We start from the raw sequence: 16,798 nt of genomic DNA, 5'->3' as shown, positions 1-16,798 counted from the left end.
AACAGACGTATTATTCAACAATCAGTCGTTATTCAATTTTTCCCTTTTTATGCCACACTTCAGAATCCAAAATATTGGATTGGACACCGCATTATTTAACGAGATAATAACATTAACTGGTGGAAAATTAAATTTGGTGGTCAGCACACTTCACGCTAGCTAAGGGTTGCTACAAAAAATATAGTATACTAATTCCCTGGTTGTCGGCGCTCCACCTGCAGCAGCTCTATTCTCCACCAGCTGGGACCGCCCCACGCTTAAGTCTGAATCTTTCATGTGTTTGGAGATGTTTTGGTTTAAAAGCTCCTAGAAGTCTCAAAACAGGGTCACACGCAGTGACTTTACACTGTTAAATCCTTTAAAAAAAGTTTTACACCGAAAAAGGAAAGAAAAAAAAGGACAAAAGATGAGCTTCTGGTGAATGCTGTGACGGCAGACCTTTGGCCCCACTCAGCGGACCAGCGTCGAGCTCAGACCATCGACCTGACACCTGATAGCTCCAGTGTGCCGCACCGTCTGGTTCAGAGCACGCAGTGCTGTCTGCGTTGAGTTTGGTGACATGCGATGGAAATAGATTACACCTCCAAGCAGCAGAAGATCCACTTAAAAGCGTCGTTTTGGGATTAACAGACGCGTTAACCCGCTAAAAGAGAGCCCCCACGCGTAACTCGCAGCCCATTAGCGCATTTCATGGAGATCCTTAGATGACAAGACCCGCTGCACGCTGCGGGTTGCGCTCAGCAACACGGATCTGTAATTTTGGAACATGGCGAGAGGGATGAGAGGAGCTCATCTCCTCTTTGGATTTTTTATTCTTGGGTTGACGCTTTTCAGGGACGCGGACGGACAACAAACTTTTAATGACTTAACAGGTTTCAGTTTGAATCCACCATACTTTAACCTCGCACAGGGCTCCGGGATCTCCGCTACAGCAACCTGCGGACAGGATGAGGCTGGCACACCGAGATATGATTTATATTGTAAACTAGTCGGAGGGCCTACAAATGGACTTCTTACTCAAAATATACAGGTAAGGAAATAAGCGTTCGTGCATGCGTAAAAGGATGGGGACGTGGTGATTACATTGTAATGTGGGAACTCCTGTAACTAGCGATCCACTCGTCCTTTTTAATGGCCCAGTCCAATGCTCCTATTTGTGAGTACAACCAGGAACCCCTCCGGGAACCGTGACAATTAACTGCCCGCCCTGACCAAGTTGCACAACTGCCAGAAATAGTTTTACACCATTGTAGTTGAGTTCCACATTTTCTAAAGGAAATGCCCTTTCAACAGGGGTCTTATTTCCTCAGGAGATCTCCCAGGGTAATAAGGCTTTTACAGCCCTATAATACTATAAAATGCACATAAGAGCGTTCCCAAGCTTTTTCAAGTCAAGAATTTCATTAATCTACATTAAAGATATCATATTTATTTGTTTTTTTGTCGTTGTTGTTGTTGTTGTTGTTGTTTTAAGCTTTTGGCAGTACAGGTAATTTTTTTGCAAGCACCTCCACCATTATTAAACATGTCTGCTAATTGTTTCTGAATACTAACAACCTGATACCTTTTAGGGTCAGTTTTGTGACTACTGCAACTCCGTTGACCCAAACAAAGCTCACCCTGTGACCAATGCCATTGATGGGACTGAACGGTGGTGGCAGAGCCCTCCTCTCTCCAGGGGGACTGTCTACAATGAGGTGAATGTTACCCTGGACCTTGGACAGGTGAGATTATCATAATTTACACTACACATGAACAGATGTCTCCTGGTTGATACCAGCTGTGTGAATAATGATAGCTCAGTGGTGTCAGTAAAACATAGCACCTGAATGTTACAAGGGGAGAAGAGGAACATTTATGTCTTCCTTTGCCATTGCTTTGTGGCTGTGAAATAAGTTATTCCATTTGTGTGAGGTGACAGAGCACCTTTGCTGGTGTGAAATGGGAAGTCTGTTATATTCTTGTACCACTTTCTGTCTTTTTGTTATTGGTCTTTGCTTTGTTTTTGCTGCTGCTGATTTATTTTCGATATGCCGGAAAGAAATCCTTTTTTTTAAACTTCTCTTTTTTCCCTTCATAAGTATTCCAAAGGTGTAACATGATTATGTTTTCAGTGTGAGCTTCATCACCTCAGCTAGCAGTAATCATGTGAATAATGTGCTGCAGTTGGACTCTTGCCAGGAATCAGATTCACGCCCCTTTAGCTGGAGAGTATGCTTCCATCCTGAGCTGTGTGTCTCTGGCAGGAGTTTGGCTAACGGCCCATAAAACAGCACCTCACGCTCAATTATCCACCGTGAGGAAAGAGAGGAATGCTGTCTCTGGATTAGGGATCAGGAGAATGTAAAATTGAATAGGAGAAGTTTAGGTGGAGGCGTGGACCTCTTACGTGATCAGGGTTTTGACTAGCTTTGGAGAAGACTTCAAAAAAATAAATGAGAGAGAGGAGCAAAAGTGCTCCCCTCCACACGTGTTGCATCTTTGGCTCCCAGTGGGCACTGTGTCAGACAATGGGTGTGGGCTTTTATGTCTCTGTTTTTAGACAGACTGAGCTGAGCAAAGCTCCTGCATGGTTAAATATAGTCCAAGCTTCCAAGAGGATGGACACATGCAGGGCTTTTAGAGATGTCTGCCTTTAATACGTGGTAATGCTCAGTTTATTTAGGAGCAGGGAAAGCAGTATTATTGCATTATAGGGTTCTAGAAGAGTGTTGCTAGATCTTGGACTGTAACTCAACCAAACAAAACCCTGCCTCCCTTCAATACAACACAATCTTAACTACATATGCACACACAACACACCCGTTTCACCTATCTCACAGTTTTTCTTTTTTTCCCCACCACGACTCTAAATGCTCACTTGCTGCCCTTGCATCCTAATGTTTAGTGCTCAAATCATGTTAAGATATTTTTGTTTTTGTAATTTAATTATATGATCATATGTTTGCAGCTCCTTGATGCATAGAACAGGGTTGTCAAACTCATTTTACAGCTCAGTTTGATCTTAAGCGGGCCAAGTCAGTAAAAACTACGGTGGCCCTGAGAGGCCAAACGGACTGCAACTTAAGAAAAAAACAGCAATAAGAAAAATGCTGCAAAAGCACACAAAACACAATGGAAATAGGAAAAATGACAAAAATGAAAAACAGAAATAGGAAAAAACAGATTTCCAAAAGCACAAGGGAAGTGTTTCTGGAGAGACAATAACCCAACGGACCAGTTGCAGGAACCCAAAACATGGTGGGTGTGTTTTATCATGATTCATATAATACTGATGACGGATTTTTAGGCTAATAGTTAGGCTAACACACTTACCTCTCATCTTTTCTTAACTCACAAAACCGATAGATCCTCCACTTCTTTTGAGTGTCTCCCAGCGCAATTCTTAGCATATTTTGGTTCCTGCAACTGGTCCGTCGGGTTATTGTCTCCCCAGAAACACTTCCCTTGTGCTTTTGGAAATCAGTTTTTTCCTATTTCTGTTTTTGTTTTTCCTATTTCCGGTGTATCTTGTGTGCTTTTGCAGCGTTTTTCTTATTGCTGTTTTTTTCTTAAGTTGCAGTCCATTTGGCCTCTCAGGGCCACCGTAAAAAACCCTCTTTCTGACAGTGTAAAGACGTTCAGCTGCACATTAATCCCTGATATCTCAGTATAAGAAGTGCAACTTCAACAGCACGCTTAAGTTTTACGACATGATAAAGAAATGCTGCTCTATTTAATGAAAGAAATCTGCCAGCACAACTCTTTGGGCTTAAATTGTTCAAAAATAAATGTGTAAAATTACAGAAAAAAGTTTTGGTAGGTCATTGTGCAGACTGTAAATATAAAGCAGAAAAATTTTGGTTAATTCACAAAAATATAGTATTTATTTATTTGTTTCTTTATTTGACTGTGGATACATTGTAAAAAACAATAACAACCCCCCCCCCCCCCAAAAAAAAAAAAAAACTTACATTACTATTGTAGATAGTGAAATAAACAAGAACTTTTCTTTTACTTCATTACTTTTTTGTAGTATGAAAGACTGTGGGGGAGGGCTTCATTAGTAGGACGAGCTGTAAAATGTATGAAAATGCAGTTAAAAGTCAAAATGTCCTTTATATTTTCCAAAGATGTCCAGTTGGCTGGGCCGATTCTGGTCCCTGGGCCTTATGTTTAACACCCTTGCTCTAGAATACCAAATCAATTACCTGACCAGGTTACTTACATTCGTATATGTGATGTTTGGGGTGTGCTTTATTTACCCTATTGCTGTGTTTCATGGCTTTCTTCCGCCAAACAAACATAAGCCTGTGCATCATCCAGAAAAGTGCTCTAAGCTGCCGTGTTCTTTGAGTGTTCTGTGTAAAACTTTAATAGCTTTGTAGATTCTTTTTAAATCCATAGGATCAATTGTGTATACAGTGAAATATGTGGGCTAGACTGAGCTGAAAGGGTACTGTGGTTTCTTTCAAGAGCAACGCAGGTGGCTGTGCAGCTCTTAGGAGAGATATTAGATAAAGGCACACTTGATGTTTATGTTAGAATAATGAGGTTCAAAGAGGGGGGCTCTTTTGACAGAGCTGCTTCCGGTCTGTCTCTTTCAAAGACGACCGTTTGAAGCATGGCTTGCCAAGTTTGAAGCTAGACTAAACTGATATAAAGTGACCTGAACGGTTGCTATGATAAATTACACCAGTATCCTGCTGCCTTGGCTTTAATGGCAGTGTGGTTCTGTTGGATACTCTGTCAGTTGGACTAAAATTTAAAGTTTTTATTTTTGCTAACTTGTCTAGATTTTTTATTTGGCTGGAACATGTGTCATCACTACAAGAAGCAGTCAGGGCATAACTGGGCATTTTCATTTATTGTACTAATAACAGTCTCAGAAACAAAGATTCGGACAGCAAGGTTTTTTTTTTTTTACATGTAACAATCCAAAAGAACTCGTTATTAGCTGTTTGATAACAGAGTCAAGTCAAATATTCCTGTGGTGTTGATTCATGGCAAGAGGGGGGAGGCTATCTTCAATATCCTGCATACAGAGGACTCACATCTTTTATCAGTTCCCAGAGTCAGAACCAGACACGGAGAAGCTGCATTCAGCTTTTATGCTCCTTATATCTGGAACAAACTCCCAGAAAGCCTCAGATCATCTGAAACACTCAGTTTATTTAAATCCAGGTTGAAGACTCACCTATTCTCAGCTGCATTTGAATAAAGCACCAAATCCACACTTTTAAGCTTAAATTTCAAAACTTACATTTTAATTGTGTGTCACAAAAACACACAATTTATAATCTACTATCTACAGTAGATGGATTGTGGCTGTCAAGAAGCCACAGGGAAACAGGGAGAAAAGGTATGTCAAATTACAGAAGAACTGGACTGTAAAACAATGGCAACAGGCCTGATGAATCCAAATGTGATTTGAATTTGATTCAAATCATTGTGAGTGTGAGAGGTACACGAGTGAGCGTAAAACCCAAGCTCTGTCATGTTTTGGATCTGCATTTGGGTGTTGGGATCTTATCAGAACTGATGGAAATATTTTGAACCACCATGCAATGCCATCTGGAAAACATCTGATTGATAACAATTTAATTTTTTAGCATGAAAACTGATCCCAAACATACATTAAAAGCAAAGTGGTTTGTTAGTTGTTTTATATGTATAAAACTGGTTAACTTGAGCAGTAGGCTAATAAGATTTTGGTTATAGTTTTTGTTAAAAACAATTACAAAAAAAAGTCCTGGTGTTTAGGACTGACGGACGGTCAACTTAGGCAAGAAAAACCAACCAGTTTTTATGTTTTAACAGCTCCATTGTTGATAATATGTTCTGTGGCCTTTTGCTCCCCTGACCCACAAAAACAGCATCCTCTCCAAGTTCCTCAACTTAACAAAGCAAACACTTCCACAGAGTGGAGCAAGGCTGCGTCTCCATTCATGTAGCAAGTTGGTCTGGAGAGGAAGAGCGAAAATGGGAATGGCTCGCAGGCAAGTCGAGATGAATTTGCATATTTAGAAAGTAATATGACTTTTAGAGTTTAACCATTGCCAGGATTGGGACATTGAAATTCCGGGGATTTATTGTCTTATTACTGGATGAGATTATCCCTGGAAAAATGAATATTGCCTATGCCATCAACAGGAGGCTGACATTTTTGGTTTACAATAAAATTCTTGACAGTTATGGATTGTCCTGATATTTGACTTTTGTCTCAAGACTTTTGTCGCTGCATGGGCATTTCTTTGTATGAAGCCAACTTTTTTTTCTCACTTTCTTTACTAAGATCTCTTTTGTATGTTGTATCCCCTCACAGTAATGATTTTAGAGATGTTGGGAAGAGAAACAAGAACTAAGGAACAAAGTTTCTAATGAGAATGTGGAGGTGCAGCATTTACACATCGTGATAAAAGATTACTGATACACCCGTGTTTTTTGGTCCTGACCTCTTACTGCCATTGTACACTTTAAAAAACTCTTTTGATTTTTCACCTTTGTTTTTCAAAAACTCTGGCATGCGTATTTATGACATTATTTATTTTAAGTGACTGTGATGTTTTATTGCTGTATTGGCCTTGGGTGATGTCTGTGCTGTTTAACTGCTGTTCTGATTTATGTAGTGCTGTAATCAGGTCACCATATAGTTTGCCTGGGTTGATGATTAAAACTGTCTTACAAACTAATCTGAGTCTAACAGACAAAACCAAGACGGAATATTTGGAAACACAATGTGTTTTACCTTTTACCAGTTTTCAGGCAAACATTTGCTAAAACCTCGCACCGCTTTCGTTAACGGCCATAGAGGTCAAATGCTTCTTGTAGCAGGATCGCTTTCTAAATTGCCTGCAGCTAAGCAATCTACACTGCACAGGCCCCCTGTCTCAGACAGGCCAAGGCAAGCAGGCAAGCTGCTCCCTGTTTTTGTGACTTCTTGGCTTTTTGACCTATGACCCATGACAAATCCTACCTTCAATCAGGAAACGACCACAGTGATCTTCAGTTACTCCCCCTAAACACCTTAATATGATGTTTGGTGTCACTGGCTTCTTTACTTACTTGTTTAGGAATTTGCTTAGAATGAATAACTATACAGAGGCATGTGCAGGTTGCACAAATACACATTTTGTGTTGTGCATTTTTATTTTAGCACATTTTGTCAGAAACATACTTATTATGAATTGATGACTGCAAAAAGTAGCTTCTCTTCCTAGAACCTTTTTCCTTGTGAACCTATTTACAGGGCACAGTAAGTAAGCCATTGTTCCTCTAAATATTTATGCCATGTATCAGGCTACCAGTCACTCCTTTTTTCTGGGGAATGTATTTTAGGAGCCCTGACCACATGTGCTTATCTGCCTGAGTGAACCCAGAGTAGACCATGTGAGGCAAACATTATAGGCCTTACAGCAGTCTGTCTGATGAGAGTGAGCTGCTTCTCATTGGTAGAAGTCAGGCAGTGACTGAGTGAATATTGGATCCTAGTAGTTTAAATGACGCTCTGATTAATTGCGTGTTTTGTTTTGTTTCATTCTTTTTTAGCTTTGAGGCATTTCTTAAGTCGTTTGGTGTTTATCATGTTCGTGCTTTTGCTGCTTTAAATAGCCTCTGATTGCAGAATGTCTTGTTATTTGTGTTTTGAAGGTTATTCATTTAGAAGGCTTTGGTAGTGTGCACACTGAGACCTTTCACTTTTTAGAAGATGTGAACAAGTTCAAGATCTATGATTTAGCTTTGTAACAAAGTGGTAAGAGAGTGACTCAGGTTAATGCAATGTTTTTGGCTCTGTCTATAATTCAGCAATCGTCAAGAGAAAAAGCTTCCAAGAACTCAATTTTGGAGACATTCCCCTGGAACCTAATCCTCTTTCTCGGGGGTTCACCTCCCACAAAAGTTGGTTTGAATGTTTTATTTGCAGCCGTCGCCCCCTTTTGTGTTAGAATCCTTCTAGGCGGTATTGTGTGACATCCTTTCTGTGCTCTCAGACTCTCACAAAAGTTTGGCCCTTTTAAGCCTTGCTGAAAGTGACCTGGCCTTCTCTTTTCACAAGATAAATGGCTAGAAATAGAGAGGTGGTGTAATTTGGTGGTGAGAAAAGAGAAAACACACATAGCGTAGAAGTTATATCTGAAAACATTGAATTTTCCTGGCTTGTTGAGCACTCTTGATGCCGTTTAATCTAATAGACATTAATGTACAACCATGCATGATGCTTGCTTGTATGCATGGGTGACCTTCTGGGTCCAGATTCAGTTTGCATGGCTGCACTGCATCTCTTGAAACCATGTTAGAAGCGGATTTGTACTTTGTATAGGCTGTAATCCTAATTGAAGCTTTGATTTGCCTATGTAATCCTGAACAGTCAAAGAAGTGAGTAAATTGCTGTAGAAGAACTGCCTATCTATGCTTTGTAATAAATATTTCTTCATACTGTATAGTTGGCTCACCCCTGAGACAACATTGGCTGTTACATATCCCTTTTGCTTCGGTGACGATGGAGGTGATGTAAGTGCCTGTCTTTAGCTGGGCTGCCCAAGGCGCCAGGCCAACCCAGCAGATATTTACAACTACACTAACAGTCACACTGCGCTAGTTAGCATTAGCAGAGTGCATCACGGGTGACTGTTGGACAGCAGCTCTTAAATCTGGAGCTGTGATGTGGAAAAGCTTGTGGGGGTTAACGTGGGATCTGTTCACCTTTTCAAGGGCCACGCCACCAGTTTGTACATAGTAATGTTATTCAGTGGTCACAGGTTTACTGACGCAGGCATTGATGCAATGGGAAGTTTCCTAGACCCATTTGACAGGGCTGTTTCATGAATAGCTCACCCATATATACACCCATGTATACTGCAGCACAATGCAGCAACATAGCTGCAGAATCTTACACATCACTACTAAAGCACTGTGTTCTATAAATATTTTTTTTGTTTTTTTGCTTAGATTCCAATTTTTTAATCAGATTCTATCACTTGGTTATTAGATCGCTGATTTCTACACATTACAGCCAGTTTTGAATTTGCATTGCTTTTAAAACATCCTCCAATGAATAACTACTGTCACACTGGACCCCCTTTTGCCTTCCGAGCTGCCTTAATTCTTTGTGGCACTGAGTCAACAAGGTGCTGGAAACATTCCTCAGAGATTTTCCATATTAAAATCCCACAGTTACATCCATGATGTGACTCTCCTGTTCCACCACATCCCAGAAGTGTTCTTTTGAATTTAGATCTGGTGGTTATGGAAGCCATTTGAGTACAGTAGACTCATGCTCAAGGAACCCAATTTAGATTATTTGAGCTTTGTGACACTGTGTGTTATCCTGCTGGAAGCAACAATCAAAAGATGGGTACACTGTGGGTATAAAAGGATGTACATGGTCAGTAATTAGGTAGGCTGTCTTTAAATGAAGCTCAAGTGGTTATTTTCTTGGCAAAGTGTGCCTAGAAAATAACACGCCCACCATTACACCACCGTCACCAGCCTGCATCTTTAATACCATTCAGGATGGATCCATACTTTCATGTTGTTTCTGACCCTGCCAGTAGAAATGTGAGTTCATTAGACCAGACAACTTTTTTCCAATCTTCTTTTGTCCAACTTTGTTGCTCTTGTGTGAATTGTAGACACGGTTTCCTGTGGCACTTGTTGTGGTAGTGTTGTCACCCAACACTTCAATGTTCAACTAGTTTCAGAGATGCTCTTCTGCACATCTTGGTTGTAACAAGTGGTTATACAAGTTACCGTTCCCTTCCTATAAGCTCAAAGCAGTCTGGCAATTCTCCTCGAATATCTAACATCGACAAGGAATTTTCAACTAAGCGTACATGGCTAAATGCACTGAGTTGCTCCCATGTGATTGGCTACTTATGTATTTAAGTGAAGAAGCATTTGAACAGATTTACCTAATAAAGTGGCGACTGAGTGCATAATGTTCAAAGCAGAAGTAGAAATGTACGGCATTATTACCAGAAATACTTCTCGTGCAATTTTTAGCCAACTGCTCGTCGTCACCATATAACTTCTGTCATGGAGACAGAGAAAAACATACCAGACTACCCCCTTCTCCTTCCACAGCCCACCTGTTGCACACAGACAAACAGTTGTACACTGCATTATTACAGACTGGAGTGCAACTGCTCCATCCCCACTGTGCTACGTGTCCTGTCTGGCACGGGTGATCCACTGTAACAGAAGGTGATGCCTCCCCTCCTTTAAATTGCATTCTTCTGATTTTATATCAGATTTTCAGGCGCTCACTGTCAGGATTGTGCTCTCAATCTAGATTTAGTTTTTTTTGGTTGTACCCTTTGGTTGGACTTTGGGATTATGATGTTCAATATTGCTAGCAGTATTGCTAGCTTATGTCTCATTTCCTACCTGTTTAACATTAAAATAAAATAAAATAAAAGACATGGAAATGTTTGACACAACATTTTGATGATTGAGGAAGCTGTGAGAAAACCCTAACCAGTTCATTTTACAGTACACTTCATTTGATCTACACAAAAAGATTATAATTGAAGAGATCCACGTGGCAGGCATGCCTAAAAGGAGTATAACAACCTAAGGGTCATGCAGTCAGCTCTTTTCTTTTGAGATCTTGTAGCTCCACAGCTCTAATACCTGAAGGGGCAAGCATGTGTGAAGTTAGAGGGTAGAACCTCTGTGTAGAGGCAACAGTGGGGCTGCAGATCACACTGAATGATGCAAGTATATCACTTCTGAGCTGTCGCACATACAAAATGGGTTATTCATGTGGACAGTTTTGGGCCTGACATGTTAAGGGTTGATGGGTTTAGGAATGATTAGTGTGTGTGCATGTGTGTGTGTGTGTGTCAGAATTAATTTACACATTTCTACAGGCCCAACAAGGAAAGGAAAATATGTTGTTATGCTGTTAAAAAGGTGTTTGGTCACGAGAGGATGTGAATGGCTTTGTTGTTCTGTTGCGTTAATTAGGAGGTTGGAGGAGATCTGGATGCTTTCCACCTTATATATATGACATCAGGTCTAGGTCAAGAATTTAAGAAGGGTGGTAAAAAGCAAAGAGGGTAGTTGTCAAACCTGTCAAAGCTAAAACTCTGACCTTTTTGACACCCACCCACACAGCCCTGTGTTGTGGGTGTTGAGAAGTCAGACCTCACGGCAGTACGAAGCCGCAGATGCTGGGAGGGGGAGAGGATGGTACTTCTCAACTGCCATTCCAAGTGTTTTTTTTTACCTCAAGCTTGTCAGTGTGTTTCATGTCTTTCGTGCCACTACTCATGCACTTAACATGCCGTTACAGTATTTCATGGTTCCTTCAAACAATACGTAGGTGCTGGACATATTTCAAGAGCATGTGTTTAGACTGGCAGGACACAGTTGGAAAGACAGGCCTGAAATTAAGCAAAGCCATGCCAAGACAGGCATGGCTTTGCTTAAGCAGTTTCCAAGATCACACTGTCTGTTTCTAGCTGTGTTTGTTTCCGGAGGATTCATCTTGCCAACACTCAGTGTTTGGCATCAAGTCAATAATAAGTCCCCGAATCTTTGTGTCATCATCGCATTACTTGTAACTAAACTTTGAGATTGCATAGCGACTTGCAGACTACAGCTCAGTTTGTATCCCAAAAAGCTAGTTTAAATGTTGCATTACCCATCTTGAACCCAAATCTCTGTTGAAACACAGCTGGTGTCTGATTGTTTCAGCACTCTAATTTGGACTTTGGCTTCTTTTTTTTATTTTTTGTGACACTGGAGGATCTTGTTGCCATCTTTATCATCACAAGTGGTGGAGGAGATTTTCACTGCTGAACGTTGATGTCAGCAGCAGGTTCCTGTAAGCAGGGACACGCTCTGCTTTGGGGGCATTAGGGGGGAAGGGGAATGTGGCGCTATGTTTGGAATCTGAGATGGGTCTGCGTGCCAGCCAGCAAGTCTCTCGCCACTGCACCGACCCTTTTTCTTTTTTCTTTCCTTTTTTTTTTTACACTCGTGCCATCTCACCCTCCTGACATCTCTTAACGTCACTGCAGCCCATGTGAACCAAACTTCCTGCAGGTCCTCATCAGAACCAGCATGCTGATTACAGGCAACTCCTGCTTCTATTTTTAGATTGCAGCCCGTGCAGCCGTGCATCTTTTTTTTTGTTAGTTGCGCATCCTGTTGCATGCGGGTGGAAGTGTTCTCTGATTAATTTTAGGACACACCCTATTCAAAGCTGTGGTTGCAAGTTGTTTTATGTACTTTCCGCTCGGACCCTGATTAAAGACGTTTCCTGATTTGCAAACTGTTTTGTTGTTTATTGGTGATTGTCTGCAATCTTCAGGCAGAAAAAAAAGGGCGGACGTTTCCGTAACTGACCTCTGAACTCTCTCAAAATCCATCAACCTAAGGGCTTCTTGAACTTGAGGTTTTTTCTTGTCAGTATAATTGTGGGTCCTTTTCGACACAGTAAGTCCACAGCAGATGCATTGCCAGACTTTGCTCTGCTTTGATATGTTTGTATTAGAGCTCCTCGTCTCATGCAAGTGAGTAACTGGAATATTTCAAATGCTTCCTTGGGCTTTCATCAATGTGCTGTGGGATGCTGGACGAGTGTGGGCCTGCCTTCATCCGCCTCGAAGACAGACAGTCTGTAGAAATGTCTGTTATTGAAGTAGTGCACCGCATTATGTAGATGCAGTTACATTCATGAGCTTAGCAATGAGTGCAGGTACTGCAGGTTATATGTTTTTGAACCATGCAATGTTTCCGCGTGCCAGCTTTTAGATAAACTCTTTCTAAACCATGCTAAACAAGACATGGACGGGTGTGGTAGTCGGGTGTAGACGAGGCCTTTTTGTTGACACTGCAGGTGTCACGTGCAGGATGGTGTCAAATGTTTGTGATCCAAGCTATGTCAAGTCCATGCCAAGTCATAACAAAGAGACCTTTGACTGCACAAATTACATTTCTTTTGTACAATGTTCAATCAAGCTGAAGTCACCCGCTTTTAGGGCTTGATAACGATGTTGACGAACTGTAAAGGAAATGTACTGCGGTGAATATCACGGGCCTGACAGAAAGCTCAGTGTTGGCAGAAACCGTCACTGACATCATTCTCTGGCCTCGTGTGGACTGAGTATTCTGATGGGAGGTGAAGATAGAAAGTTTGGGGAAGCATACAGGGATCATGTGGGCTGCACCTGCACCAGTTTATACACTCTAACAAATGTTGGCCACACAGATACCGCTAAAGCTGAGACTCAAGAATAAAAGGGCTCAAAACAGGAAGTTCTTCCTCGTTCAAAGCCATTAATTCCGTGGTGATCATTTACAGAGATAATACAGCCAAGCTGTTGTTGTGTCCATACATTCACAAGAGAGGAAATGATATCTTCAGAGCTCCAGGTCAAGCAGGGAACTTTGACAGAGCAAGTACAGGAAACTGTATTTTGCCAAAATTCATTCTGAACACTGGGTGCTTTTTTATTTACCCTCCTCTTTGCTCTCTCTCTCTTTTTTTTTTTTTTTTACATTTTTTTATTTTTAGCTCTTCCATGTCGCATATGTCCTCATTAAGTTTGCGAATTCACCACGTCCTGACCTGTGGGTGCTGGAGAGGTCTGTCGACAATGGGAAAACCTTCACCCCCTGGCAGTATTTTGCACGTAAGTTCATATGTTAATGCATTAAAAACCTTCTCCTGTGAGCTGGTGCACTTTTTGTGCTGTGAATCAAATATTGAATCCTCTTGACTGTGGTGCCAACTTGAATCGATTACTCAACTGAGTTTCACATCAAGGAAACGTGCAGGTCTGCAGAATGCCTTTTAAAATAAATAAGTGTCGTTTTCTATTGTTGTCTATAATGATGTAATTAGTGATGACAGATTCTTTTAGACTCTGTTCTCATAAAGGTTTTCTCTGTGGAATAAATAAAATAAAAAAATCAATTTCAGTCATAAATACACAGATAGGGCAGAGTTTCATGTCTCTGCACTACACAGCTTTGGGCCTTTTTATGGAAAGGATTTAAAATCCAGCCTACCAAAAGCTATCACAGCAATCCAGGGTATTATACATTTCTAGAACTGGCAGAGGCAAAAAGAGTGTGGTCATCATTAACACTATTAGTTATACACGTGTCTTTCCTGCCATGACAAGTCAAAGTGTTTCTGTAAAGAAAAAGGCCTGCGGACAGAGTTAAAACTTTGTACTGCAGTATGTTTAATCAGAGACAGATTTAGACAGGGAGTGGGTGTGAACGAAAACCTTTGATTAAATTTGACTTGTTGAAAACATGCGAGAATGTCAGCTTAAATCTGATTTTGGTGTATTAAAAGTGGCAGTTGGTGACACGCTGCAAATCTGACACTGAACTGCTACCATTTTACATACTTAATGCATATTTTGTATGTGCTGATTGGATATCTGAGGGAGGGTGGGATGCGTGCACAGAGCTTGCCAGGAGACACAGCTGTGACTCATCTGTTTTACAGTCTCAAGGTTTCTCTTCAAGTTTGTGTTCTTTCAGGAGCTATCATGAGTTAGAGACTATTAGCTTAACCTTGAGTTTTACCTTTAAAAAGTTATTTTCAGCTGCATAAACACTGCAATTGCATATTATATTATTCCTTCCAGTGTATATATAGAGAGAGATTTGAGATTATTTAAAATCCCAGTTTTTCCATTTAAAATTATACTTCTTTGGTCTTTTCCTTTTGCGTCATGCAAAAGGAACATGATCCTTTTGTTCATGTGAAGATGCCAATGTAATTTCTTTACATTGACAAGAGAACTAATTAATTAAATAAATGATTTATTATAAAAATATAAAGAATAATGGGTGTCTTCTTCTCCTTCTTCTTCTTTTTTTTGGCAGATTCAGCACGTGAGTGTATTGAGAGGTTTGGAAAGCAGCCCAATGCCCGTTTATTAAATGATGACGACCAGCTCTGCATCACAGAATACTCGCGGATCATCCCTTTGGAGAATGGAGAGGTAAAATAAAAATGTATTTCTTTCTCCTTTTTTCTTTTTGAAGTAAACCAAATAGCTTGATATTGTAATAAGCATTGTAAATGGATTGTAAATTTGTATTGTTTAGGTTGTGGTATCCCTTGTCAACGGCCGTCCGGGGGCCAAAAACTTTACCTACTCACCTGCGCTGCAAGACTTTACAAAGGCTACCAATATCCGCTTGCACTTCCTCCGCACCAACACCCTGCTCGGCCACCTCATCTCCAAGGCCCAGAGAGACCCCACCGTTACACGCAGGGTGAGACACACTGAACAACCTCACACTGTGGTGTCATGCTGGCAGGCTCTTGTTTCCCATTTGGCCTTTGCAGCACCCACCTGCCAGCTTGCTTTTTGCTGAAACAAGCACACAGGCCTGCCCACATGTTCACCTGTGTTGAGACCCACTGCCAGGTCTGTCTGTTATCTATCATATGAGTCATCTTGGTAATTTCCTTGATGCAGAGTAGTGTACAGGACTGTGCAAAACATCTGAGCTACTCCTCATTTTTTTAATATTTTGCTTCCAGTAGCCAATATTTCTCCAGGCTTTCTGAAGATCTGTCATAGTGTTTCTTTGAAACTGGCTGGTTTTTCACTTATTTTTAGTCAAGTCCTTATATTTGACCATTTTTAGGGGAACAACTATAAACAATTCAAGCATAAAAAGGCACCTAGTTGCAAATAATTATTTGTTTCCATTTCATCAGTTGAATCCATGTCATCCAAATCCAAAAATAACACACTCTGACAGGAAGAAAAAAAAACATTTTATCAGCAACAAGCTAAAGCCCAAAGCGTTATTAGCCGAAAACTTTGTATATCTCAGCATGGTGTGCAGTGTGTCCTGAAAAAAAACTTTGAGGAAACTTGTGGAGGACAAAAGCGGCAGACCTAACGATGAAAGTTATCTGAAAGTTGTGTCCTTAAGAAGGAAAAATATCCTGACCTAGGACCGGAGAGATAGATCTGACCTTTGAGTTGATCCAGCTATTGTTCACTGAAGCCTCATCAGAAATGGTCTTAGTGCAAAGGTGGCTGTCAAGAAGCCAGAAGTACAACAGTGTCTACAGCCATCTGTAAAACATTGAGACGACTCTGTCATGGTTTGGTCCTGCATTTCAGCCAGTGGGTAAGGGATGTCATGTCAAAACTTATAGAATTATGAACTTTAAAAAATAATATCACATTTTGATCCATCATGCAGTACCATCTGGAAAGCATCTGATTGGCAGCAGGTGCCAATGATGATCAATGATCCTAGACACACTGCCAATGCAGTAAAAGCATACCTGGAAAGGAAAACATGCAATGGAACGCCATCAGTCATGGTTTGGCCTTTCCAGGAGCCTGGACCTCAACATTACTGAAGCAATGTGAGATCATTTAGACAGAGAATGAAACAAAAGGCAGCCAAAATCCAAAGAAATGATAAGAAAGCTTCAGGCTGTGCTGAAGAATAAATATAGTGCTACCAAATACTTACTGTCAAGCCTGTTAGAACTAAACAAACCATTTTTTTTTGGTTTATGTTTTGGCAAAATATAAAGATATGGTGGTTTTGCACAGCACTGTATCTTTGTGATTTACTATTGTGTCTAAAACATCTGTTTAGTTTTCCTTATTCAAACCTTTGGGAATCAGTGATGTTGGCTGCCTTATCTCGTGTTATCTCACGCACTGATTCACCCCATAAAACTAGCATTATCTCATGGGTCATGGTTTAAGTTTGTACTTGTCAGCATGTGTGACTCACTTCTGCTGCCAAGCAGAGCCAGGCATTTGTTCTGGTGTGACTGGTGTCGCTAAGTTGCTGATAACATGGT

General features: G+C 40.7%; 1 protein-coding gene across 4 annotated transcripts in view; it reads left to right on the top strand.

The window, feature by feature from the left end:
- Positions 1–316: 316 nt before the first annotated feature.
- LOC120727420 (laminin subunit alpha-3-like) overlaps positions 317–16,798 on the top strand; it is a 61,951-nt gene continuing 45,469 nt past the window's right edge. Inside the window, exons 1-5 of one of the 4 annotated variants that reach the window (XM_040021660.1) lie at positions 317–1,030; positions 1,572–1,724; positions 13,505–13,622; positions 14,836–14,954; positions 15,061–15,231. In XM_040021660.1, the coding sequence (XP_039877594.1) occupies positions 767–1,030; positions 1,572–1,724; positions 13,505–13,622; positions 14,836–14,954; positions 15,061–15,231 (825 nt within the window). In that variant the 5' untranslated portion in view covers positions 317–766. The remainder of the gene's footprint in view (positions 1,031–1,571; positions 1,725–13,504; positions 13,623–14,835; positions 14,955–15,060; positions 15,232–16,798) is intronic. The other 3 variants (XM_040021655.1, XM_040021657.1, XM_040021659.1) reach the window with 3 other exon arrangements.

Source organism: Simochromis diagramma, unplaced genomic scaffold, assembly GCF_900408965.1.
Source record: "Simochromis diagramma unplaced genomic scaffold, fSimDia1.1 OVJJ01000205.1, whole genome shotgun sequence".
Classification (NCBI taxonomy): domain Eukaryota; kingdom Metazoa; phylum Chordata; class Actinopteri; order Cichliformes; family Cichlidae; genus Simochromis; species Simochromis diagramma.
This window is presented reverse-complemented; position numbering and strand designations above follow the sequence as displayed.